Below are 16,396 nucleotides of genomic sequence, written 5' to 3' on the forward strand. Positions count from 1 at the left end.
TTTAACGAGAAACTTACCAGCTTGGGTGCTTGGAGTGAAAGGACACCGTCGGAAGAAAGATTCGATTTGAGAGCGTTGACATCAACATCTTTGGGAATCCTGTATTTCCTCGTGAACTGTCTCGAGATAAAACCGTGCTCGTCCGATCGTTCTTCGTGCTTCCCATCAATGACAACCATATCGTTCTCGACTTTTACTTTAAGCTCTTCCGGCTTAAACTGCTGCACGTCCAAGTTGACTTTGAACCCATCCTTGTCAGAGACGATGGACGAAAGGCCAGAATCCCCGGCAGCAAGGTTCCTCCATGGGCGGATGTAGCCGCAGCGTAGAGGATTAGACAACAACCTGCTTGGTCTCAAGTCATCGTCGAATAGACCGAGTCCAAAATGCTGGTCTCGCAAATCGCAGACTGGCCTGCGATAATCGTCCAGCAGTTCGTTCAACAAAACTGGCAGCAATGACATCCTTCGAAAGTAAATTATTATTTTAAAAACACAAAATACTCAATAAATATCATTAATATAGTACAGAATAAAAGACTTTACAACTTACTTTGACGATTGGAAAGTTTAAGAATTGTTTCGACTTCAACAACGTTGTAAAGCTAACAAAAGCAAACTGAAAACTGATGTTGCCAGTGGGGCACCTGGCTTTTATAAAACCCCCACCAGGCCCTAGAACGTTCCCGCCCCTTCTCCCCTTTTCTAGATGTTTACTTAAGTAGATTCAACATTATCACCCCTTCTTTAAATACGGTTATAAATTATTAATTGAAAATAAATTCTCAATCCACGGATTCTGTTGTGTAATGAAATATAGAAGAAATACGTTTTACTAAAAATATAAATACTTTAGAGATACTTTACAATACACAAACAAATAATCATTATATAATACACTAGTTTTGATAAAATAGCTAGATATTTTAATGAAACAATTTTTCATGATATTAGCCTGCAAATTAATAGACACGTTTCCAGAATGTTGTTGTCAATGGGCTCTTGGAGTCGAGAAAAATTTAAACAATTCACATGTTACTACTCACTCCTCTTCATTTTGGTTGTAGTTTTGTAAAAAAAAAATTCCAAATTGAACTTATGATAAGAAAATAATATCCAAGATCGAGATGACATATACAAAAGTTACTAACGTCAAAAGATGCTTCCAGTAGAATAGGCCAAACAATTCCCATTTGTGTAAAGCTTTCAAATATGAAATTTTATCGAATAAAAACATTGACATTTTTAGACAGGTCAACTTTTTTAACCGAGATCCAGTACGATGTTGTGTCAGTATGTCAAAATTATGCTTGGCAACTAACTAAGCTGCGGATATGCTAGATGATGATTTACATAATTTGTGACCAAACAACATGATAAAGTAGTTTGTGTATATTATTTTTAAAAAGAAACAAGGTTGATTGTTGATTTTGCACACCTAAAAACCCTGGAACACTGCTCACATTAGGCCTTAAAAGATAAATTAGAACCAGATTTACAAAATAAAATGAGAATAAAGTTCAACATAGATAATCCAGTTGAGTTAGGAATTTTTATGTGGAACCAAGAGAATAGTTAAATTAATTAAAATTTGAAGTGAAAGATGAAGGAACATTACTTTTAATAATGCTTACATGTTCACCTATTCTAAAATATTTGCACACACACACACACACACACACACATACACAAAATCACATGATCAATATATCAAACTAATATCAAATTCATCTTTTGTGATTAATTTTAGGATGAAGGAAATTTTGTGAAGAAATTCAGAGGATAGTCTTATTTGGAAAATGGAAATATTAGATTTTTTTTAAAAAGAAAAGTGTTTATGTGGACATAAACATAGGAAAGTGGTAAACATTTTATTAATATTATTTTTTTACTCAGAAAAATACTGTATCAGAACTAAACATAGTAAAAATTAGCCAAAATTCCTAGTTGAGTCTGGAAGTGGGGAGGATGTTCTAGGCTGTTCTCAACGAATGTCTGCCCCACTATATAAACTCAAGCTGCCTTGGCTCCCTCATCAGTTGAAATTGAGTGAAACAAGCGAACACAACTTGGAATCTTTTGATTCGACTTTATATACAACATCAAAACAATCAAAAGTAAGTAAGAAATTAGTCATTTAAATTTTACTTTAATTAAACTGTTTTAATAAATTTTGTCTGTAGTAGAATGTCATTGCTGCCAGTTTTGTTTAACGAGCTGCTGGACGATTACCGAAGCCCTGTTTACGACCTAACTGACCAGCATTTTGGACTAGGTCTTATGGAAGAGGACCTGAGACCGTGCAGATTGCTACAGGCTCCACTAAGGTGCGGCTACATCCGACCGTGGAGGAACCTGTCGGCTGGTGATTCTGGCCTCTCGTCCATCGTATCAAACAAGGACGAGTTTAAAGTCACTTTGGACGTGCAGCAGTTCAAGCCAGACGAGCTTAAAGTCAAGGTTGAGAACGACATGATTGTCGTTGATGGGAAGCACGAGGAACGATCAGACAAGCACGGCTTTGTCTCGAGAGAGTTCACGAGGAAATACAGGATTCCGAAGGATGTAGACCTTAACGCTCTCAAATCTAATCTTTCTTCGGACGGTGTTCTTTCCTTTCAAGCACCTAAACTGGTAAGTTGATAATTTTCCTAATTTCGCAATTTCATATATTTAATTTATTTGCTAAATATATTTTTTGTACGAAGGTTACCAAAGAAAATGCTGCTCGTGAGATTCCCATCAATCACACCAATGCCCCAGCTTTGAAGCAGAACAAAGAAAAACAACAGAATGGTGAAAAATAAGACTGATCTTCCTTATCTTGTAAATTAACATAAATTGTTAATTTTCTCTCCTTTGACAGAATTACCAGATTGATTCCTTTTCGTATAATTGTTATTAACTAATAAAGTAATTATGTGTAATAAAATGTATCTATTTGTTTCTAGATAATTTAAATAAATATCATTAAACCAAGATTTTTGTTTTAATTTACTGCATATTTCATTTTATTTCAACTGACGTTTGAATTGTTTTAATCTATTTTTTAAACATGCGTTACATTTAAAACTGTAAAATAACAATTTAAGATTCTATTATCTTAAGCACTATTTTGCAAGGTTTGATCCAAAGTTAAAAAGAAGGGAGAAAAAAATGTTTTAATGGAAATCACTAAAATAATGTTAGACTACAAAAGCGGTAGGTTCACACGCAGAACAAAAAAAAAAAAAAAAAAAAAAAAAAAAAAAAAAAAAAAAAAAAAAAAAAAAANTAACCCCTCCCCACAGAGGTCGGTGTTTTTAACGCGGGTGTGAGTGTGTATGTGTGTATTAATCTACGATACAACTAGCTTAAAATTATGTCCGTTTAGTCGCCTTTTACGACAAGCAGGATTCACTGTGGAGTTATTCTGACCCCTCACAACAGAGGTCGGTGTTTTTAACGCGGGTGTGAGTGTGTATGTGTGTATTAATCTACGATACAACTAGCTTAAAATTATGTACGTTTAGTCAGTTTTTCCGACAAGCAAGGAACACTTTTGATTTATTTTAACCCTTACCCACAGAGGTACTACCTACAATACAACTAGCTTAACTTGCATTAACCAAACTATTAAAAATATTGGAAAACACTTACATTTCTCTTTATGTGTATAGCTGTTCTGCTGTCCTCTGTTCGTTCCTGTATTCCCGTTCTTTCTGTTGAAATGTATGAGTTTTCCACCACGGTTTGTATGCGGCCATTTTGGTTATTATAGTAAAAAGTACGTGAGCCATGCCCAACCCAAAGTGTCAGTTTTCTTAATGACCTTTTCTGAATATTTGTTTTGGGATAGAACGAAAAAGTTCGTTTTTATTTGTTATGAAATTTGATTTTGTCATTTTTTGTGTGTATTATTTGAAAATTCATCGATCATTTTGTATTGATCTCTCGTTATTCATTATGTAATTTTTTTATATTAATTGTTGGACGTTCTTGGTCGGTAGTTGCTATTACGGTTATTGGTAGTTGCTAGTTGATGAACTTAAAGGATGACGTTTTTGACTAAATGAGTAATTCTATTTTCTTACTTAAGTTACATCACTACGTTTGCGGTTAAAAAAATTGTACTTACCCTCACTCGTACGTTTTGTTGGCAGGTGCCCTTTTCGGCCCTGTTCGATCTGAAATTTAGAATTGAGTATATAGTTAAACTTTAAAAATATTGTAATTTTTCATTTTACAGGCATTGCAATGGTAATTTCATGTTATGCGTATGGGTCAGCTTCGTGACCAATATCTAATTGATTTTTAGAATTTCTACAAATTCTGGAAAAAATTTAAACTATGTTTTGTCCACAAAAAGTAAAAAAAAATTGAATCTCATAAATATAGGAGAACATTTACGATTTTGTACTTTTGGAAAAAAATCAGTTTCCTTATTTGTAATATTGGAATATGTTTATAATGTGAAAACGTTTTTTGAATTCGTTATAAAAAAAAGTGAAGATGATTCCGTCTACAAAATCATAAGCTTTCTGTGTAAGAGATTTATTATGAAAAATATTCCAAAATGTGTAATATATAAGTTTAATGATTTAAATAAGAACATATGTAAATAAATTTCTACTTTCACAATCCGACAAGTTGTGACATGTTTTATAATAAAAGAATGAGAGGGAGTGAGTGAGAGAGTGATATAAACTGTGAACCGTAAGCAGTGGGAGCATGCCAGGTTAAAATGATGAGAATAAAAAAGGATGAGGAACATAAAGAAGGTGAAAATGGAAGAAAGGAAAAAGCCCAACGAATAAACAGTAACATGAAAAAGAACAACACAGACAGACGGTAAAAAGAAAAAAAAAGAAGGTGATAAAAAGATAGTGAAAACAACAGAACAAATGAGAGATACGTAATAAAAGAAAAGAGGGTAAGATTGAGTGAATAAAAATATGATGCATAAAAAAGATGGAAGAAAGGAAGAAACATAACGAAGAAGTAGAAAGAGATGGAAACGTGGCAAAGAAGGACCTACAATAACGAGGTAGAAAGAGGAAGTGGGAAACAGAAAGAGAAAATTGAAAGCGTGTCACAGAGAAAGTGAGTGAGTGAGTGTGTGTGTGTGTGTGTGTGTGTGTGTGTGTGAGAGAGAGAGAGAGAGAGAGAGAGAGGATGTGAGAGAGGGTGAGGGAGAGCGTGTGCGTAAATTTTTTCAAGTTTATTATATGTGTATGCATACAGTTGTATTTTTAAATCCAAATTCTCTTTTCAAAACCAAAAAATCTTGTAATTTTTTTCTAAAGGACTGTCATTTCCTCAATATAGAAACGAAAAGCAAAAAAATGTTGTCAACAAAATTGTACCTTCATTTTAAGATTGTAGAAGTGTACTAAGAAAAAGGAGGCGGAATAGATTGGCTCGTAGAATATTTTCATTTGGATTTTGAATAATTAAAAAAATGTCAAGTTTGGGAACTTCAGAAAAAATGTTAACTTACAGGGAATCCTCTCTATAATGCTAATCTTCCATGCTGGAACGAGAAAACACTGCATCCTGTTTCGTAAACGGTCACTTAACACAAAAATAATTGAAAAAGAGCGCGCATAAAATTTCATTCGAAAATTTTTCTAAAAGGACTGTTTGTCGTCTCCTTGGTTACGAACTATGACCGAAAGCTTACATTTTCTTTGCCTAATTTTAAATTGGGAAGTTTATAGGCCGACACACAGCTGAGGTCATCGCCGGCCCTCTGCGTGTTTTCCTTCTTTTCCTCTTCTTTCGCGCTTTTTTTTTGTTTTTGGACTGAAGCCATTTGAACGTCTCGATCTTGTTACTGACTCACTGATTTCAAATATTGAGTGAATAACAACATGATGTGGCATAAAAAAAGATGGTAATGGAAGAAAGGAAGAAACATAACGAAGAAGTAGAAAGAGATGGAAACGTGGCAATGAAGGACCTACAATAACGAGGTAGAAAGAGGAAGAAAAAATTGAAAGCGTGTCACAAAGAGAGTGAGTGGAGTGTGTGTGTGTGTGTGATGAAGAGAGAGAGATAGATAGATAGATAGATAGATAGAGAGAGAGAGAGAGAGAGAGAGAGAGAGAGAGAGAGAGAGAGAGAGAGAGAGAGGGAGAGATTGACGGAGAGGGAGAGTGTGTGTGTAAAATGTTTAAAGTTTATTATATTTGTATGCATACAGTTGTATTTTTAAATCCAAATTCTCCATTCAAAACCGAAAACCCTAGTCGGATACTAATGATTTTTTTCAAAGAAAAACCATACAAAATTTATCTCGTAATTTTTTCTAAAGGACTGTGTCATTTCCTCACAAAATAAAAACCAAAAGCAAAAAATGTTGTCTTAATAAAATTGGACCTTCATTTTAAGATTGTAGATGTTATTAGTGTACTAAGAGCAAAAAAGGCGGAACAGATCGGTTCGTAGGCTATTTTCATTTGGATTTTGAGTAATTAAAAAAATATCAAGCTTGGGAACTTCAGAAAAAATGTTTACTTACAGTGAATCCTCTCTATAATGCTAATCTTCCATGCTGGAACGAGAAAACACTACTTCCTGTTTCGTAAACACAAAAATAATTGAAAAAGAGCGCGGATAAAATTTCCTTCGAAAATTTTTCTAAAAGGACTGTTAGCCGTCTCCTTGGTTACGAACTATAACCGAATGTAAAATTTTGAAAGCGTGTCACAGAGACAGTGTGTGTGTGATGGAGAGAGAGAGAGAGAGAGAGAGAGAGAGAGAGAGAGAGAGAGAGAGAGAGAGAGAGGGAGTGGGAGAGCGTATGTGTAAAATTTTTACAGTTTATTATATTTGTATGCACTTTATTATAGTTGTATTTTTAAATCCAAATTCTCCTTTCAAAACCGAAAAAATAATTCACCCTTGTTGGATAATAATAATTTTTTTTTCAAAGAAAAAAACCGTACAAAATTTCTCTTGTAATTTTTTTTCTAAAGGACTGTTTGTCATTTCCTCACAAAATAAAAACCAAAAGTAAAAAATGTCTTAATAAAATTGGACCTTCATTTTAAGATTGTAGATGTTATTAGTGTACTAAGAGCAAAAAAGGCGGAACAGATCGGTTCGTGGAATATTTTCATTTGGATTTTGAATAATTAAAAAAATGTCAAGTTTGGGAACTTCAGAAAAAATGTTAACTTACAGGGAATCCTCTCTATAATGCTAATCTTCCATGCTGGAACGAGAAAACACTGCATCCTGTTTCGTAAACGGTCACTTAACACAAAAATAATTGAAAAAGAGCGCGCATAAAATTTCATTCGAAAAATTTTCTAAAAGGACTGTTTGTCGTCTCCTTGGTTACGAACTATAACCGAATGCTTAAATTTTCTTTGCCTAATTTTAAAGTGGAAAGTTTATAGGCCGACTCACAGCTGAGGTCATCGCCGGCCCTCTGCGTGTTTTCCTTCTTTTCCTCTTCTTTCGCGCTTTTTTTTTTTTTTTTTTTTTACTGACTTTCCGATTTCAAATATAATAATAATATATACTTTTATTGCAAAAAAGAAAAGTTATAAACATTACATAATATATAATTTAAAGTTAATTTACGGCATTGAGGGTGCGTCTGCCTGAGGTCGGAGTGAAGCATCACGGAGAGCTTTAGTGAAGTATACTTGTATATAAATGTAATAAGCAAAATGAAGTATACTTCACTAATGACAGAATGGCCAAAATACTCATGAAATTCATGAAATCCTGTCAGACGCAACGAGTGCAGTCGGGCCAGCAAAATCGGAAAAGACAGAATGGCCAAAATATTAAAGAAAACACATTTGTTTAAAGAAATAGTTGTATTTGTATCAAGTTGAAAAAACCTGTTGGAAAAAAAATTAAGTGGCCCATGAGGGGATCGAACCCGCGACCTTCGCGTTATTAGCACGACGCTCTAACCAACTGAGCTAATGGGCCGGTTGGTTCTGGTGGGCTAAAACGCCGTACATGACTTCCCATTCAAGTAAAGTTGTACTTCGTTTATTTATTTGTTTGTAATTGTTAAACAAATCACTTGATTATTAATTTTTTCTGAAAAACAATTAAATTAATTTTAAAAAAAGATCGAATTATCTTCAAAAAACCGAATGAATTGTTCAAATTACAGATACTTTTATTTATTGTAATACATATTTAAAAACCGGACAGATACACTGATACTCGGTGAAATTAATTCTCTGTCGCTCTCTTTATTTCTCTCTCTCTCGCTCTCTTTATTTCTCTCTCTATCTCACTCTCTTTCTTTCTCTCTCTCGCTCTCTTTTTCTCATTTTCTCTCCCTCTCGCTCTCTTTCTTTCTCTCTCTCACTTTCTCTCTCCCTCGCTCTCTTTTTTTCTCTGCTCTCTTTTTCTCATTTTCTCTCCCTCTCGCTCTCTTTCTTTCTCTCTCTCACTTTCTCTCTCCCTCGCTCTCTTTTTTTCTCTTTCTCACTTTCTCTCTCTCTCTCGCTCTTTTTTTCTCTCTCTCACTTTCTCTCCCTCTCGCTCTCTTTTTTTCTCTTTCTCACTTTCTCTCTCTCTCTCGCTCTTTCTTTCTCTCTCTCACTTTCTCTCCCTCTCGCTCTCTTTTTTTCTTTTTCTCACTTTCTCTCTCTCTCTCGCTCTTTTTTTTTCTCTCTCTCACTTTCTCTCCCCCTCGCTCTCTTTTTTTCTCTCTCTCACTTTCTCTCCCTCTCGCTCTCTTTTTCTTTCTCTCACTTTCTCTCTCTCTCGCTCTCTTTTTTCTCTTTCTCTCACTTTCTCTCTTGCTCTCTGTCGCTCTCTTTATTTCTCTCTCTCTCTCAATTTTTCTCTCTCTCGCTCTCTTTCTTTCTCTCTCTCTCTCTTTCTTTCTCTCTCTCGCTCTCTTTTTCTCATTTTCTCTCCCTCTCGCTCTCTTTCTTTCTCTCTCTCACTTTCTCTTTCTCTCGCTCTCTTTTTTCTCTCTCTCACTTTTTCTCCCTCTCGCTCTCTTTCTTTCCCTCTCTCTCTCTCTTTTTTCTCTCTCTCGCTCTCTTTCTTTTCTCTCTCTCTCTCACACACTCATTATCTCCCTCTATCCTTCTATCTTTAAGTATCTACCACTCTTTAGCCCTATCCCATCACTTCTTCTCTCCTTCTCTACCTATCTTTACCTACCAGTATATACCAATCTCTTACTTTTTCCCCACCCTTCTTACTCTTTCTCTTCCTCTCTCTTTCTCTCTCTCTCTCTCTCTCTCTCTCTCTCACACACACACACACACACACTCACACACTCTCACAAGCAAGTGGCAGGTATCTTTCTGTTGTTGATTTGTTTTTGTTTTGATGATTTAGCCTTCGATATTTTCACCACCCTGTTATTTTTTTGTTTTTTTAACAAGAGAACAAATTGAAACATTTTCTGTGCAACGTATTAAATTATTTTAACGAGTGAGGACGTGATGGCTTTCTTCGCCCTTAACAGCTCTTGTATGTTTCCATCCTGATCATCATGATGAATAAGTGCTTTGACGTTTATTGTCGGCTCCGGCACAACGACATCGTCAAAATAATAAAATGTAGGATTTTCCAAATATTGTTTATACAGTTGAAATATTTCCTTGTGATAATTTAAATAGTTGATAAAAGCGGATTTATACAGTTTGTACATGTCGGCGTATGTATCGGTCGTGTGATACCTCTCGTACAGTACGGCCAACGGTTTTGAATGCCCATACGGACTCGGCACCTCCTTATGTTGATTTTCCCAGCTTCTTTCAATGGCCGGCGTTCCGTAGTAGTGATTTCCGGACAAGGCGAACAACCATTTGAAACTGAGGGGGAGATAGTGCGACAGGTCCTTTTTCTTCAGGAAGGTCATCTTGTAATCCGTGAATTTGTAAGGTATGTCGAATCTCTGGGTCTTGGACCTGAACAGCTTCTTATTGTTGATTTCCACCTTGAATTTCAACTCGTCGCCGTAGTTGACGGTCTCCTCGTCGAGGCTGTCTTCTGGCGAATCGAGCAGTGTCGAAGAGAGGTCGCAAGACGAGTCCAAGTACGAGGTCGAACTGTCATGAACGTTGAAGACATCGTCAATCACGTTCCTTTCTATTTCTTCTTTTTCTTCTTCTTCTTTTTCTTCTTCTTCTTCTTCTTCTTCCTCCTCCTCCTCCTCTTTTTCTTCTTCTTCTACGACGCTTGCTAGATTTTCGCTTGTCACTATGGTCGATTGGGTACTATTATCACAGAAATCGGGCACGAATTCCCACCCGGAGAAGTCTCGACCCACCACGAAAAACCTGTTTGTGTAAAGCATATCTCTAGCTACGGAATCCTTCGCGTTGATGCTCTCGTCGAGGCAGACACATTCGAATTTGCCGTCCGAGTACACGCACAAAGCCCGCATGAGGCTGTCCGTGCACTTGAAAATAGGCTGTTTACTCGAAGAACCGGTTTGAAGATTGATCTCTGTCACTGTTACGTTGCGATGTTCATCTTTTCTTTTTGATTTGATCGTTATTAACTCCTTCTCGATTTGAACGGTCGTCGTTTCGTCGAGGCGTATGAAGTAGGTGGCATCGCCGTTCCTCGTCATGCACGTCGATTCTTCCAGTCGGACCGAGCATATGTCTGACTTTTTGAAATGTACTCTAACGTATTTTGGGTGTTCTTGCAAATACTCGTTTTCAAATCCTATGAATTCTTCGTCTTCGTTCGGCTCTTCGACCTGGCTAGGCGTCTTTTGTTTACTCGTGGCGCGATTTGGCGTGGTGAGGATCTTCGACGGGTCTATCCTTATTTCGCGAGGGATCGACGTGATGAGCGTGCCGTCGGCGTATTTGAAATGGAGGGTGCCGTCGTATTTGTAGAAACTGGTCGAAATGTCGCCCCTTTTCACGTAGAGCTCACGGCCGAGGTTGTGCGCAGCACGGATCTTGCAATCCTGGCGTTTGTCGCAAAGCTGGTTGTCCTTGTAGGTCCACCTGACCCCACACCAGTCCAACATGTCGTACTCGATGATTTTCAGCCTGCTCGGCAAAGTGTAACGCAACTGTGGGATTGATGAGGTTTTTTTCGTCTCGCTCTTTTTCGGGGATTTCACACCTTTTCTCAATTCAAACGTGTTTTTCCTGACCCTATGTGCTTTCACACTGGCCGCCCTGAAAATAAGTTTACGTAAACATAATTTAATTACAACTCACTTTAAAATTGCAACACGTAAAAATGTAGGATCGGAGCCTACAATGAACAAACACGCACACAACCAAAAGAGGATAAGGCATAGATGGTGACCACCATCGAAAGTGAATATTGATGTGTCATCGGCAAAGGCAAAAGTATCAGCGTGAGTTCTACCCTGTGTGACGCATTTCCTTAGATGGATGAAAAGAAGTGTCTTGGGCAAATTGGAAGTGTCGGTCTTTAAGATAGCATAAGGTAGATGGTAGGATACCCCGATTGCCATTATCATGTCAAATGCTTGAGATATATCCAGGAAGACACCAGGGCGGTTTCAGTTCGAGGGCAATGGTAATGACGTCTACAACGCGGTAAACTTGATGGCTACTGATGATTAGGAGTAATGATTATTTGGAGATCGTGAGATGCGGTGTGATGTACGTCCACCACACATTAGGAGTAATGTGGGAAGGTATTTCATTATACATAAGGAGCATTAGTAGTTTTTCTAGTATCTTGGAAATTGGGTAGGCTTGTTCTGCTTAAGAATAATCCTTAGAGAAGAGAATTTCCCTAGGATGGGGTAAGTACATAGTTCATAAAGATAATTGCGTTTTTAGGGTGTTGAGAACATTAATTTTTCATTCTCCGGAGATTATATATATGTATTTTACTTCTTTGGGAGAAAATGGTTTGGGAGGAAGGCAAAGTTGTATTGGTTCGTGAAATTCATTGATAATATTGGTGGGGTGGTAGTAGTCGTGTATGTCAGGGTGTGGGGGTGAACATTTTTGTAGTTCGGCTTTATCCTCGTCGGATTTATCCCATGGTCTGTTTGCAAACGTGCTTTGAAAGTTGAGGGAAATACAAGTTAAAAGACTTTCAGTGGTATGAAATAAGACAAGTTAGCGCAAAAGGCTTATTACGATATGATTAATCGAGTAGGACTTATTCCCATTAATAACTGATAGTTTTATAAGTCTATTATTTATTTACCTTTCCCTCTCAATTTGCACAATTTGGTTCATCAAGTCAATGCTCATCATCAATTCTTTTTCGGTCATTAAGCGGGCCTCGTAAATCGTCGTGACTGTAGAATCCGGATGGAGGATGGATATTTCGCCGTTCAGCATGAACTGTATGACCGAACCGTTGTTCATGCACACTCTGAGGCTTTCTTTGACTCCGTTGTACCAGTAGAGCTCTTCGTAGAGGTATTTCTGATAAACGCAGACTTGTTCGTCGATTTTAACGAACTTAAGGGTGAGACCGTTGGGCAGTGTGGCGACGACGTCAAGTTTGACATCCGTCTCGATCCTGGAAGCTTTTTTGCCGGTAGTTTCCGGGTATGCCGTTTTGATTCTCTCTACATCCAAATTGAAAATAATGCCGTTGTTCGCTTGAACGAACAGAGACTTTACCGGCGCTTCCTGTTGGTTGGATGTGCTTATCTTAAAGACAAAGGTATTTCCAAAAGAGTCTAAGGTTATCGTTTCACTAAGTTCTCTGTTGTCACGTCTGATGGTGACAATCGGCCCTTCGTAACTGACGAATTTTCCGATTTCTTCGTCGATGATCAGGCTTTCCGTGTCGTACACAAGCCTTCTGCCCATCGGGCTTTTCTGTATCGGCGGAAGCGGGTATTGAAGCTTTTCTGCCGATTTGTCGTCTATTTCACAATCGGGGAGAAAACGATGGATGAATGACTTTCTGGCCAGTTCGTCGGCCTCTCTTATTTTGTCACGATTGATTTCGAGCCATTTCTCTTTCTTCGGCAAGAAGTGAAATTCCCTAAAGCTCACGTTTGTATCTAGACGTAGGAATAGTTCAGACGTCGTAGGTCCTTCGTAATTGAATTCGTTCTTAAACCAGAAGACGATTTTATCAGTGAGGGTGAGGTAATGGTAGTAGGACCAGTTGTATTTGTTAAAAGCGTCCTGAAGACACTGAAGGATTAAGTCTGCCTTCAGCTCTTCTACTCGAAGGGAGTTGAACAGATAGCCCTTGACGTTGTAATCGAACATGCTCAACAGCTCTCTACAATGATGAAATTTCGATAATTTCATGTTGTCCTTGTCTTCGATGGACATTTCTTCAAATTTGAAAGCAATTTTGGAAAATTCTTCATTAGAGATTTCGTCGTTTTTTTCCGACAAATTTATGAGTTTGGTGAAGATCATTTGGTGTAAGTGAAGCTGGAACATATCGAAGGGCATTTTAACATCCCCGCATTTCCACAGCTTGTATAAATGGCTCTGTTTGCTGATCCGGGTCGCCGCGTCCTGTTCCTCGTAATAACGCCAAAGCGTGGAATACGGCATGTTTTTGTACGTGTTTATGTGAATTTCCATTAGGTCGAAACCCGTGGAGTCGATGTCGACATATTCGATCCCGATTTTGTCCTTGTAGTGGAGCAAAACGGGCTGTTCTCCTAGATCGCTGTCCTGAAAGGACTTGCTTTCGATGAGCACCGTACTCTTCAACGAGGGACACGTACTTTTCGCTTTTTCCACGATGACCTCCACCATGCTGAAAAGTATCAATTCTATGGTCGTGTTTTCCAACGGCATCATCTCCAACAACAGCTGGTACGGTATCACCAGCAAGTCGTTCACCTGTGCCGTCGGGATTTCTACGACATTGCCATCGTTCATGTAGTGTATGTAAGTTCTCATTTGGTCGACCCATTTGAACATGAGCGATTTCACTGCGTCGAACATAACCTGACCGTACATTTCCAGCGGGGCGTTTTTGATTTCTTGCACTTTGTACGGTACGACGATGAAATTGTTGAAAAGTTCTTTCTGGGGGTGATTACGGATCAGTTCGTCTAGATCAACCCAGTATGAATTCGACGGCACTTTCGACGATTGGCTTGTGATGCTCGTTCCGGCTTTCTTCGAATCGATACTCCCGCGTTCTTTGACCATCTCCTCTATCCAATTTTTGGCGGCGATCGTCTTCCATTCGAAGTGAACAGAAATAGCCAAATTGACAGGGACGTTCACCTCCAATAAATCGACGATCAAGTTCACGTCCTTAAAACCCGTTAGCACGAAGTATACGTGAGGTCCAGGCGACGGAAATCCCGAAACGCTGCAGAACAACTCCTTTTTCGGATGTGCCGCGATCCTGAACAGCATCAAGTCTCTCACTTTCAAGATGTAGTTTTTGATTTCCTTTGCGTCCTGTTTGAATAACGAATGTTTGTTGCCCGAGGCAGTTTTGCTTTTCTCGTCATTCCTCGATCCTGGCAAATAGTGTGAATTCCTTTTGACCCCGCCCCATAGAAAATGTTGTCTCAAGACTTTCCGGTTCAAGTTGACAATCAACTTTGGATGGTATGAGTTCTCGAAGGACGTCACAAGAAACTTGTCGACTACGTGCTCTTCTGCCAACAGCGTCACCATGCATGACCATTTCTCGTCGTTGACAGGAATATTTTTCCAATTCATTTACTACAGATTAAACAATAACGAGTTAAAAACAATATGTTCACAACTCACATATGAACAACAAACTTTAAATACAAAGTTGATTTCACGTTATTTTGTTTATTACTGTACTTGTGGCAGAATAAACACCATAGCCTACGTTTTCCCAGGACAGTGATATAACACACTTTTTATTTCACACCTGGCTCGTGTAATACGTGTATTTGATGAGTGAGAGAGAGAGAGAAAAGAGAGAGAGAGAGAGAGAGAGAGAGAGAGAGAGAGAGAGAGATTGAGAGACGTAGCGAGATAACAATGACCTTGAGTGATCAGGCAGCAAGAAAATATAGTGATAAGAGCCTGCCAGAGAGAGTGAGAGAGAGAGAAGAGAGAGTGAGAGAGAGAGATTGAGAGACGTAGCGAGATAACAATGACCTTGGTCCTTGAGTGATCAGGCAGAAAGAAAATATAGTGATAAGAGCCTGCCAGAGAGAGTGAGAGAGAGAGAGAGAGTGAGAGTGAGAGTGAGAGAGAGAGATTGAGAGACGTAGCGCGATAACAATGACCTTGGTCCTTGAGTGATCAGGCAGCAAGAAAATATAGTGATAAGAGCCTGCCAGAGAGAGTGAGAGAGAGAGATTGAGAGACGTAGCGAGATAACAATGACCTTGGTCCTTGAGCGATCAGGCAGCAAGAAAATAGTGATAAGAGCCTGCCAGAGAGAGTGAGAGAGAGAGAGAGAGAGAGAGAGAGAGAGAGAGAGATTGAGATTGAGAGACGTAGCGAGATAGCAATGACCTTGAGTGATCAGGCAGCAAGAAAATATAGTGATAAAAGCCTGCCAGAGAGTGAGAGAGGGACAAAGAGACATAGCTAGATAAAAATGATCCTGAGTGATCAAGCAGAGACGAAATGTAAGGATAAAAGCCTGTCAGAGAGTTAAAGAGAGACATAGTGAGAAGAGATTGGGCATGATTGATCAGGCAGATAAAACATATATACATAAGAGACCATCAAATGTTAAAAAATAAAATATATGCAATTCGCTCATAAGGGAGGTTACAAACAGACAAAGTCATGAAGGGACTGACAGACATTAAAGACATTGGACAAAGAAAAACAGAGATACAAAGTCATGGAGAGAAGATAACCATGAGCGACCAGTGACAAAGAAAATTTACAGATAAGAGACTGTGAAGCAGAGAGAAAGAGAAAATATTCAGAAAGATCGAAATTGAAGGCAAAAGAAATGAAGTCAAAAAGAGTCTGTTAGAGAGATAGATTGTGACTTTAACGGTGAAAAACAGAAAAAAAAACCTATATAATATGAGGCTACAAAATAAAGTGAAAAAGAAAAAGAGAATAAGAGGACTTTTGCCCACTTCATAAATTAACTCCAAATAATTCTAATTATTCTACAGTCTGAAACTGCTTACTGTACTTTAAAAAATAAAATAAAAAGATATGAGTCATAAATGTAGAAAATAAAGGTTCAATGGAAGAAACGACACCTTTTTTTAACAAACATATTGATTATTATCGTTATCACCACTCTCACAATATCGTAAATAAATTAACAAATTAAAATTATGAATAAAACAGGTTAAAAAGATTCAATAAAGACATGCACTTCACATATTATTGTACACATTAAATAATACAAAATATTTTCATAAAATAATTTATTTATTTTCCAAATAGAATTTATATAAAGAATTTACATATTGAAAATATAAGCTTGTTTTTCTCTAAAATCTATTATATAAGGCGTTTATAACTTTCCATCCTAGATCAATATATAGTTTGTTTTCTTTCTTTTATTAA

General features: G+C 37.7%; 3 protein-coding genes and 1 non-coding gene across 4 annotated transcripts; 1 reads left to right on the forward strand and 3 right to left on the reverse strand.

Moving 5' to 3' along the window:
- Nucleotides 1-6: 6 nt before the first annotated feature.
- LOC106669043 (protein lethal(2)essential for life-like) lies at nt 7-654 on the reverse strand (the record flags this gene model as incomplete). The annotated part of the gene is made up of 2 exons (XM_024229301.1): nt 553-654; nt 7-465 (listed from the first exon to the last, which is right to left on the reverse strand). A coding segment is annotated over exon 2 (458 nt), but the record flags the coding sequence as incomplete, so codon positions are not given.
- Nucleotides 655-2,023: 1,369 nt separating this feature from the next.
- Nucleotides 2,024-2,921, forward strand: LOC106669050 (alpha-crystallin A chain-like). Its single transcript, XM_024229300.1, has 3 exons — nt 2,024-2,116; nt 2,183-2,633; nt 2,708-2,921. The coding sequence occupies exons 2-3, from the start codon at nt 2,187-2,189 to the stop codon at nt 2,804-2,806; spliced, it is 546 nt and encodes a 181-aa protein (XP_024085068.1). The 5' UTR covers nt 2,024-2,116; nt 2,183-2,186; the 3' UTR covers nt 2,807-2,921.
- A 4,936-nt stretch (nt 2,922-7,857) lies between these two features.
- Nucleotides 7,858-7,931, reverse strand: Trnai-aau. Its single transcript has one exon. It is a non-coding gene; the product is annotated as a tRNA-Ile (tRNA).
- A 1,432-nt stretch (nt 7,932-9,363) lies between these two features.
- LOC106667628 lies at nt 9,364-14,628 on the reverse strand. Its single transcript, XM_014395694.1, has 2 exons — nt 12,135-14,628; nt 9,364-11,119 (listed from the first exon to the last, which is right to left on the reverse strand). The coding sequence occupies exons 1-2, from the start codon at nt 14,591-14,593 to the stop codon at nt 9,391-9,393; spliced, it is 4,188 nt and encodes a 1,395-aa protein (XP_014251180.1). The 5' UTR covers nt 14,594-14,628; the 3' UTR covers nt 9,364-9,390.
- Nucleotides 14,629-16,396: the final 1,768 nt, after the last annotated feature.

This window comes from Cimex lectularius, unplaced genomic scaffold (assembly GCF_000648675.2).
Source record: "Cimex lectularius strain Harlan isolate CLEC.00 unplaced genomic scaffold, Clec_2.1 scaffold315, whole genome shotgun sequence".
Taxonomy (NCBI): Eukaryota; Metazoa; Arthropoda; class Insecta; order Hemiptera; family Cimicidae; genus Cimex; species Cimex lectularius.